Source organism: Trachurus trachurus (assembly GCF_905171665.1).
Source record: "Trachurus trachurus genome assembly, chromosome: 21".
Classification (NCBI taxonomy): Eukaryota; Metazoa; Chordata; class Actinopteri; order Carangiformes; family Carangidae; genus Trachurus; species Trachurus trachurus.
Window position 1 is genome coordinate 19,807,625 of NC_139899.1, and position 11,114 is coordinate 19,818,738.

Sequence of the window (11,114 nt, forward strand, 5' to 3'; positions counted from 1 at the left end):
TGTGTGTGTGTGTGTTTTTTTTGTTTTTTTGACACTAATAACACACTGAGGCTGCTGTGTAACAAAGGCAATCTGTGAGGTGTCGTACTCCTGGTCTGACTCTTCTTCTTCCTCTTCTTCTCTACAACAGGGGGACTCCATGAAAGATGACAGAGGAGGTGATTGTTGTAGCCAAGTGGGACTACACAGCCCAGCAGGACCAGGAACTTGACATCCGAAAAAACGAGCGTCTCTTCCTCCTGGACGACTCAAAGACCTGGTGGCGCGTCCGCAACGCCTCCAACCAAACGGGGTACGTTCCGTCCAACTACGTGGAGCGCAAGAACAGCCTGAAGAAAGGCTCGCTGGTGAAGAACATCAAAGACACACTGGGTAAGTTTCACTCTGGATTATTTTTCGGTAAAGGTGGAGACTTCCCGGGCTTCCCTTTCAGTAGTCTCTGCGCTCCCGGGAGGAGGCGATAAGATGTGGTCATAAGAAGCGGTCGGTTTGTGTGTACGCATGTGTGTCGGTCTGACTCTTCTGCCCAGCTCACCGGGAGCTGTCACTGTGCACTCAGGGGATCCGGTTGAGGTTGCGTTGCTCTCAGCTGTCAGCACACTGTCTCCCAGTCTCCACTCATGACAAGAATATATTACACTGTGTCTGTAGCCATAGCTACCAACGTATAAGATGGGCTGTTTGACGATAAAGCAGAAGAGATATTTATATTCTTCTCCAATTAGAAAAAGGGCAAAAACACAAAACGGGCTGTAATGATGTATGAGAATAGAAGAGTTACATCAGATCGCTGTTATATGCACCAAGGATTGTACAGAAAGGCCTTTCCTTCATGTTGCTGCTCAACCATAGAAAGAAAAAACACTCCTGTCTGACTGTCAGAGCTTTTTATACATTCATTGTTTTTCTTGTGTCATAACTGGTAAAACAGGATCAGCGCATGATGTCAGGGAAACACAGAAGACACATTTGATGCATATTCACAAGTGGTCTGTCTTGTTTGAAAATAATTAGCCTACAAAGCTTACAAACCATACAGAGCTCCAAAGGTTGAACTTAAAGGGATAGTTCAACATTTTTGAAAATTGGCCCATCGCCATGATCCCCCTAGTAATAGCAGTAGGTTCGTTACCTTTAATTGTTGGTCCAAGCTGCTTTTAGATCGGGGGAGAAGAATACCGAGCGGCGCAGCTACACTACGGAGGCTAATGGAATTTCTTGGTTTTGCTCATCAAACTCAGCAAATACACAACCAAAAAACTCAAAAACGCTGTGGTGGACAAGTTGTGACCTGCACATTTACCACGCTATGAGATAATAGCGGAAAGTTAAGAGAAGTGAAGCAAATACTCGGAACTACTTTCTTCAGTGAACCACTGGTCGGAGGGACACAGTGTGCGCACCTCAGCCAGTGCCGTAGTATACGGACGTATCTGCAGTAAACAGGCGCTTTTGAAATCACTCCGCCGAGCAGCCGTCTAGAGTGTAAAGTCCGACTTTGCCTCTAAAACAACTCCATCTCGCAACTTTCCGCTATTATCTCATAGCGTGGTAAATGTGCAGGTCACAACTTGTCCACCACAGCGTTTTTGAGTTTTTTGGTTGTGTATTTGCTGAGTTTGATGAGCAAAACCAAGAAATTCCATTAGCCTCCGTAGTGTAGCTGCGCCGCTCGGTATTCTTCTCCCCCGATCTAAAAGCAGCTTGGACCAACAATTAAAGGTAACGAACCTACTGCTATTACTAGGGGGATCATGGCGATGGGCCAATTTTCAAAAATGTTGAACTATCCCTTTAAATGAAGAATATAATTAAAGGTAGGCACTTATAAGCTGAATAGCTTCAGCCTACACCTTTTTAATCATGTAACATTTATGAATTAAGTTTGCATTAATGAATGCATTATTGAATGTTGATTGATGCCTGACTGTAACAATTAGTGAACAAGATCGAATAAACTACCTCTACTACTAAGTGAGCATTGAGTGAAGATCGTCCCCCAAGAAAAAACTCTGGCTTCCTTAACCTTTGATATGGTTTGTTATGAACGTTGTATGATCAGTTAATGGAATTTAACAAACCAAGAGATTTAAAGGCCTCTGTGAATTTTGATGAGGCGTTTATCTTTTTTCTGATGTTTTATAGACTCATACTTCTAGTTGTGATAGTAATAGTAACCAAGATTATTGGTTAGCAGTTGTAGTGGGGCTGTAAGACATCCGAGTACTCGCTCGGCTTGGGCTGCCTGGCCTTCAGGTCTTGAGAAACACTGTGTCATGCTACAGCTGCCCGCGGCGGAGTGTGATGGTCCGTCAGCCGACGCAGACGGGGCATCTCGGTCTCACTGTTTGTGCCGCAGCAGGACTTGATTTTAAGTGGTCTAACACAACGCCTCTGTTCGACTCACAGCATAAAGGCTAAAGGCTGTCCTCTGGTTAATAATTGTACCAGTTTTTGAAAATCAGTGACAGATAGAAAAATGGTAAGCCCCCCCCCTGTCGAAAAACGAGTACTCGAGTAGTGACCCCGAACATTTGGATAGTAAAATATGCCACTCGTTGCAGCCCTAAGTTGTAATAGTGTTGTTCTGGAGCTTAGATACATAACTTTGTGCTTAAAGACGGAGCTTGCAGTGGCGTAGAGTGAGAGTGTGACACACAAGCTCTGCCACATGACAGTGAGCAGCAGCTTTAACCTTTTGCCAACACAATTATGTTCTCTGTTGGTATTTTGATAGTTTTTGATATTTACCACAGCGCTGCCTTCGAGCCTTCAACTACACATCCTGTCGTGTAACTCGCGCATCATGACATCGGTTTCATTTATTATTACTGATAGTGAAACAAAAGAAACTCATAAGGAGATATCAGGCTTTCAAATTGTATGCAGTCTAATTTATTTTTAACTTTTGGGTGGCGTGAGATAAGGGTTCACAATTATTTGAGCTACTGAAGCTTCCAATCACCCACAGAGCTGCCGCCTCGCTGCAGTCACAGAGCACAGATGCTACAGATGTGGTGGGCAGACAACGGCCCCCAACAAAACGAGCCGTCCTCAGTTTATAGATTTGTGCTAAATTGGGGATGTGTTGGTATACAACCGCTCAAGTGAAGAGTGCAGGAATTAATCAAAAAATGATGAGCCCGCTCTACTTTCTAATGGTAGACGGACAAAGAGCGGGCGGCAGAGCGGCGCAGAGATGAATCTGTTTTGACAGTTTTAGCTCGAGTTTCGAACTATCTCTTTTTTTGTCTGGGCGGCGCAGTGGCGAGAGAAAGAGAAATGGATACAGGGGAGGGGGAGAAAAAATCGAAACATCTGGCGGAAACTCTAACAAGACGTAATGATCAAAAAGTGACAATGTCATAAAAATAGAAAGGCAGCCATATTTAGAGCTGGGGTGGGAGGAGAGTGATGCACTGATTCCTCTCGGCTCCGGGGATCTCAGCCCTCGGGGGGGAAAGTGCAGCTCTATGTGGGCCGGCATGGCACAGCCTGCCACCGTCACCCTCACCAGGGTTCATTGTGCAGCAGACACACAGCTACTCTCACTTCAACACTGCTGCTGTCAGACCCCGTCCCCGTCACTGTACGCCTCTGCTTTTCTGTGATCAGCAGATTGATTAGTGGGGGAAATCAGCAGCCTAATGGTTGTACTGAAATGATGGATTACCTTACCCCCCCCACCCCCCCACCCCCTAACTCTCCATGTTACATATCGACGACAACATTATGGCCTAGTTCCATTTCAGTCTAAGTAGTTTGCTTCCAGCCAGTAGCTCTTTAGTGTTAAAAGCCTGGGTAAATCCAATAGGCGAGAACATTTTCATGATGAGGTGATGAGCAATAGGTGAGGTCAGGGGCTAATGGAAGTTACTCACACACTCGGATAAGGAATGTGATTGGTTGAGAGTGTGTGATTACTTCATCCCCCCTCTATAGTCTCTGGCAGCTTTTCCTCTCTTTTTCCCACTCTTTGGTAAGTCGACATTGTAATTATAGGACCTTTGCAGATACTCTGTGACTGTAGTAGTGTTGCTGCCAGCTTCTCCTCCTCATTTACTGTGCTTTAATGTGGCTGTATATCATCGACATCCATCCAGGCAGAATTGAATGGTAGATGGCCGCATGCTGCTTTGTGTCCCAGTTTTCTCTCACAGGAAATAAAAACGGTGACAGGCGAAAGAATTCACTAAAGGTCTTACTCATTGCTTGAAACTGGGCCAGTGCCCATCGACAGGACATATTGAGGAGCTGGATTTCTGTCCACCCAAGTTTTTTTTTTTTTTTTTTTTTACAAGGCTGCTGCTCTGCTGTGAGTGTGCGTAGGTGAATGTGAGGCTGTGCAAAGCGCTCAGTCCTGTCCCCATGTCAAGTGTTGCATACCTGCAGTTCTTTTTTTTGTTTGTTTTGTTTTGTTTTTACTTCTCTTTTCTTTTTTCCTTTTATTCTGTGTCCTTGTCTTGTTTTGTATGATTGTTAGTTGTTTGGGATTTTGTATGTTCAATAATGATTTGTATGGACTGTTTGGTAATTTTTAAACCAAATCAAATGAAATGAATAAATAAAAGTTGATCACAAAAAAACAAACATATTTATTGTTACCGTTCAGCTTTATAGCCTCATTTCCAGCTTTTCCAGAGGAGAGAGCATGCAGCTGTATAAAATACAATAATATGTAGTCTACAGCAGTTCAGTCAGAAAGCTCCTAATAAGGGCTTAGATTTCTTCCAGAGCTTCTTAAATCCTCTGTCTGTAAAAGGTCTATACAGAGCCTGACAGGTATTAGGGATTTGTGGAGTGTCCCGGTGGCCTCATGGTTTGGATGAATACAGGATATAAAACCCCATGTCTCCCTGTTTGATTCCTGCACGCGACCGTTGTTGCATGTCGAAGCCCCCTCCTCCCAAGCTTTTAATTGGTCCAGAATGAGATGCCTCAACAACTATTTTACAGATTGCCATAAATTCAGGTTTACATGAGTGAAATGTCTTAACTCAACTTCCTCTCACCACCCAAAATGCATTTAAAACCAATCGCCTGCAAAACATTCCCGTCAGCCTCAGCTTAACATTGTGCTAATTCAATTCAATTCAGTTTAAGTTTATATGTCACATATGATTAAAAGTAATTACAGTGAAATTCTAATGTACCCTTTGTTCGTTGGATAAGAATATAAAAAAAATATGAATACAATAATTTAGAAACAATAGAGGAAGTAGAAAACCAGTTGTGTAACATATTATTATTGACAGTGCAATGACAACCTGTAGAAAGTATTATTGACAGTGCATATACAGTATATATATGAGTTATTATGGATACATGACAGATATGTGGTGATTGTGTGTATTACAAGTCCAGATTAATTAGCAAATATTTGCTAATATAACTCAATTGGCAAATATTAACATGCTACAGTAGATTATCAGGAAACTTGGGAGAAAATATCAGCATGTTAGCAAACTAATGTTAGCATTTAGATGAGTGTATTCAGCTGCACATTTTTCACTTTACCTCGAGCTCTGCGACTGCAACCTCTGTAAATAGTTTAAGAAAGGACAAAGTAGTTATTTGTTTTGGATGTTTAAATTTTATACAGTTTGTTTCCACAAATGCTGCTCATACGCTCTGCAAGCTGCCATGTACCAACTCTGTTTTTTATTTTATTTTAAGCCCTGGTCTCGCTGACAATATTTGTCTCCTCAGGCTTTTTCCTGGTTGTACACACAGTTGTGCATTAAGAGCTTGTGGCACTTTCAGAATAATGAGAACAGAGCGTTTGCTGCAAGGCTCTTCTTTCTGAAGGGGCTTTGATTCACTTCACTTCTCTTTTAAATCACAGCGCTCGCTGACACTCTGCTAATGCTTCATTTAAGGGCCAGGTTGTGCTTTTTTCATTGCTGCAGCCACTTAAATGCGTCTGGTGGGTGGTGGTGGTGGTGGCGGTGGTGGTGGTATTGTGTGCGCTCATTGAATACAGTATAGCTCTCGCGCTGCCCCCTTCACCGGGAGCCGGAGAGTGAAGCAATATGCTGCAACACGCCGTCATCGAGGCTTTCATCAACTCACTTCCCTCGGAGTTGAAGTCCTCTGGGCAAGAAAGTCTAGTCTCCTTCCACAAGATGAAGAGGCAGGTGAAGGTTGGGAGTGAATCTGTGGGAGGAGAGAGTATAGCCCGCTGCTGCTGCTGCTGCTGCTGCTATAACCAGCAGGCCAGTGCCTTGAAGTGGAAATGAGTGAAGAAGAAAGGTGTATGTGTGTGTGTGTGTGTGTGTGTGTGCATTAAAGTGTTTAGCTCAAAGGAAGTGCATGTCTCTCTCTATCTCTTTACCCCGTGGCAGCGATGGTCTATTTCATTGTTCCTCGGGGACTACCTGAAGTACTGTAGGCCCAGGAGTCGAACCTTTGTCTTTGGCTCACAGCCAGGAGATGTCGAATCCCCCCTCACGCAGCGATCAGATATGGGGGCACACACATACACGCACACACACTGTTATCCATAAACATGATCTGCTTGTTATTCCTGTCTCGTCCCCTTCTCTTGGCATTTTTTTGTCAGCTGTGGTCTCTGATGTGCCTGCTCCACTGTTTGTGTGAGAAACAGCTGCCAAGGGACCCCTTGTCTTTCTTCAACACTCTCCTCCTTCTCCTCCTCCTCTCCTCCCTGCCAACAAGTTTCATGGCACTCGGTGTGAACCCTGCAAATTTCTTCCCCAAACAATATAAATGTACGACTCAGCGGTGACATTTCAGCAGCCTTATGTGGCACAAACTGGGTGATTAGCTGTCAGCAAACTCGCTTCAGTCATTAGTAGCAGCAGACTTGAGCGTATGCTGACACCAGCCTCAGCTGTCAAGTAAACGCTTTAAATGTTGTCAGCCGGCATATTGTATCATTATTATTTTAAGAGGAATTTGAGGGGGATACCTCCTTGGTTATGTTCAGCTGAGAGACTTTATAAACTTAAGGTCTCATTGAAGTGTTCAAACACGTGTTTAAAGTCTCGTCTTTTGAAAGTACATGAATGGAAAAGTCAGAGACAGGTAAGACAGGAGACGACTTTGATCCCGGATATGCCTGTCATTATCAAGCCCATGGTGCCTGCTCCACTTTTCATTCCCTGTCTACACCACCTATTTTCAGCCTTTTGATTAGAATAGATGTGTGTACGTAGATGGTGTCGACAGAATACCAAGCAGTAATGAGCTTTGACTTGATTGGTTTTGAGTAAAAAAGACGTGGGGCTCTCAGTTCGAGTGGATGTGTGTGCACCTCTGTGCTAATTCTATTATCGGGAGTATCGATCAGTCTTTAACCGCTGAGGTTTCCCATAAGACACTCAGAGATTCTGTATCCTTCACTTCTAAAGTAGTTTTATCTTTTCTTTTTTTGCTTCTCAGGACCCATGAGTACAATTTGCTGCCTCAATTAGTGTCCTGCTGACCTAAACTGCCTCCTCTCCCCGTGGAGCTCCAGCCCTTTTGCTGCCTTCTAAAACGAGCCTTAACGTCATAGCAGCAGCCTCTCCCCGGTTGCAGCTCGGTTGCAACGGTCAAAAGGAGGAAAATGTATCTGGAGCTTAAATGGATCGTTCCAGTTCTATGACGCGCTGCTGTGTGAGGAAGCCGTATACATAACCAGTGTGCTGCTGCATTACGATTTGGTTTGGCCAACGACGTCAACCGAAACAATCCTGTATCCGTTGAGAAGTTAACACAAGAATATTTTCAGTGGTTTATCCTCCCATCAAAAACATTACGTTCCATTACGGCAAATTGGCATTACATTTTTCCACCTCTGAGCTCAAAATGTTGTACATTATCATTCATTTCAAAGGCTTTTTATCTGTCTAAAACATGTTGTTTTTGGTTGCACAGCCACACACTGTTATATGGAAGACAACCTCATACAACCCCATGTCAAATAACCTGAACTATCCCTTTTAAAGCTTTACAGCTGCCAGTGTCAATGTTTGATATTAACAATTGATCAAGTGATTACCTGTACGTAAGTCGACTAGTTCTGCAGTTCACCCCTCCAGAGCTGTTTGGCATCTTTCAACTTTTGTTTTGGTTTTTATAACATACAACTTTCCCTGTTTCCCTGTTGTGTTTTATAACATACAACTTTCCTTGTTTCCCTGTTGTGCTCAGCGTTGTTTACAGATGTTGTTTGAAGTCGACGTACACAGACGGATCTTTAAGTGAATGCGAATTTTGTCTGTCTGCTACATTTGCAGCGGTTTTCTAACACATTTGCCACAACAAGGTTTCCAGCAACATCAAATAATGACACAAATATGAAAACTGTTAAAAACAAAGACGGACGTTTACTGATCCATCTGCGACCTTTCTCTTTTGTCGCTGCAGGTTTGGGAAAAACTAAGAGGAAGACAAGCGCCCGCGATGCTTCTCCCACGCCGAGCTCAGACACAGAGTACCCGTCTAACGGCAGCGGGGGCGGCGGCGGCGGCGGGGGCGGAGGAGCCGCCGAGAGAATCTACGACCTCAACATCCCCGCCGTGGTCAAGTTTGCCTACATGGCGGAGAGGGAGGACGAGCTGACCCTGGTCAAGGGCTCCAGGGTGATCGTGATGGAGAAGTGCAGCGACGGCTGGTGGCGTGGCAGCCAGGCGGGCCGCGTGGGCTGGTTCCCCTCCAACTACGTCCAGGAGGAGCTCGGAGGAGGAGGAGGAGGAGGAGCGGACGACCAAGGGGAGGGCGACTCCCCGCAAGCCTTCCTCGGAGGCTCTCAGGGGACTTTGTTGGCCAACGGGCGCGCCGGCGGCCGAGGCGCGGTGCTCCACCTGGTCCAGACGCTCTACCCCTTCAGCTCTGTGACGGAGGAGGAGCTGAACTTTGAGAAGGGCGAGGTCATGGAGGTGGTGGAGAAGCCGGAGAACGACCCCGAGTGGTGGCGGTGTAAGAACTCACGGGGCATGGTCGGCCTGGTGCCTAAGAACTATGTGACGGTGCTGGACGAGCGGCCGGGCCAGCCCTCCTCCACGTCGGGCTCCCCGCAGAACCGCCTCGTGGCGCCGGCACGCTCAGGGAAGTTCGCCGGGAGGGACTGGTACTACGGCAGCATCACCCGCCACCAGGCCGAGTGCATACTCAACGAGAGGGGGGAGGAGGGCGACTTCCTCATACGAGACAGCGAGTCATCGGTGAGTCGGTGGGGTGACGACATAACAGAGCTGTGAGAAAAGGGAAGAAGAGGAAATTTAAAAAACACCCAAAGACAAACCTGATGTGGAAATATAGAGTTGCACATAAAAACATCAGTCTGTGCAGGTTACACCGTTAACCGGTTTTCACTGTTAATTGTTAACGTTAGATTTAAAATGTTTTTCCTAAAGGTGAAGAACATTACACATTCATGAACTGACTCATTCCTTCTCACCACAAGCTGTGAGTCGAACCATAGACGTTACATCATTACTGACCTGCTGAGAAGAGAAAGAGCCAATCAGACACAAGGACTCAAACTACAGTATAGATTGCTCTTTTAGAAAATAACCAGTCATTTTCCATTCATTTGCTGTTGATTTCCTCCCAGTCCAAAGATCAGTCAGTTTTCAATGATATCAAAAAAGGAAAAGTGCAAAAAAAAAAGTGGTATTTTTCTCAACAAAAAAGTCAGATCCTTGAAAAAGCTGACTCATTTTATGTTGATTAAAAAAAGTCAACTATTTAAATCAGTTCGTAATTTCTGTGAAAGCAGCAGCTGCAGACATTTGGAATTACATAACTTCTATTTTTTCATGTGTAATGTTACAAGATATGAATTTAACTAACAGAAATGGGGAAGGAAGAAAAAGGGAACAATAACAAAAAGTATAAAACCGTCATATGTAAATATGTAATTCAGGAGAAACCCAAGAAAAACACAGGCCACATGACCGTAATATACAAAAGAAACTTTAATAGGAGTGCAGCATGAATATCAAAAGTACTTTTAGATGAAAAAGGAAGAGCAAAACCGTGTATTATATCGTTACACAACAGTATAAAAAGTGACAATGTGACAAAGTCTCTAATGATGTGAGAGCACTGATCCAGCTGAAGTCATGAAGAGTCGACTCTATTGGATCTCTTTCTCTCATTAGAAGTGGAGGAATTTTACTTTTATTTCACCACATGCTTCAGTCTGATAAATGTGGGTCCAGCATTTTAAATATGAGAGTACACTGCCCCCTGCTGGTGTGAAGCACTGTGTTTTTTATTTCTTGTGTCATTGTATGATTTCCTCTCGCTCTCTTGATTCCTAACCGTCTCTTTCAACGACTCTTTTTCTCTGTGTGTGTGTGTTTTCCAGCCCAGTGATTTCTCGGTGTCTCTGAAGGCGGTGGGGAAGAATAAGCACTTTAAAGTGCAGCTGTCGGAGGGCGTGTACTGTATCGGCCAGCGCAGGTTCAACTCCATGGACGAACTAGTGGAGCACTACAAGAAAGCCCCCATCTTTACCAGCGAACACGGAGAGAAGCTGTACCTGGTCAAAGCGCTGCTGTGATTCACACATCCTCGCACCTACACACTGGATCTTCCACACACGCACACACGCACACACAGGCTCAGAAAACACACAATCTCGCATACAGTACACACTATACACACATAATACTAACGCCACTCCCTAACTGTCTTAACTCAAGCCTTAGCTCTGAACACTCTTGCTGTGGCGTCTGTACCACGTTCAGATCCTCAGTTCACTCCTTTTAGGTTTTCCCACCCGTCACCACGCTGGCGGCGACCAGGTGGATCTCTTCCCTGTTCACCCCGAGACTGTGCACTATGAGAACGACAACAAATAAAAAAAACCCGGCCACATCCCTCCATGTGCAGACACATTAAAAAAAATAAAAATAAAAAAAAGCCTCTGTAGTCTGGATGTGCTCGCATGCAGCAGTGACGACACCTTTACCACCCATCTGCTGCACACGGGAAACGCCCGAGGCCTTGTTGGGGGTTGAGCTCTCCTTCTGATGTCATACATACATGACGCCCATTTACTACCACGCACATCGTAGGTTACACCATTGCTCTTAATCCACACAGAAGGACATTTATTAACAGTTCAAAGAGGACTCAAACCTCCGAGGGACCTTACT

General features: G+C 44.7%; 1 protein-coding gene across 1 annotated transcript in view; it reads left to right on the forward strand.

Annotated features, from left to right (window-relative positions):
- The window catches only part of nck2a (NCK adaptor protein 2a), a 36,397-nt gene extending 25,673 nt beyond the window's left edge, over positions 1-10,724 (forward strand). The window contains exons 2-4 of the mRNA XM_083997454.1: positions 131-372; positions 8,374-9,170; positions 10,322-10,724. Coding sequence (XP_083853580.1) covers positions 147-372; positions 8,374-9,170; positions 10,322-10,516 — 1,218 coding nt within the window. The 5' untranslated portion in view covers positions 131-146 and the 3' untranslated portion in view covers positions 10,517-10,724. The remainder of the gene's footprint in view (positions 1-130; positions 373-8,373; positions 9,171-10,321) is intronic.
- The last annotated feature ends 390 nt before the right edge of the window (positions 10,725-11,114 follow it).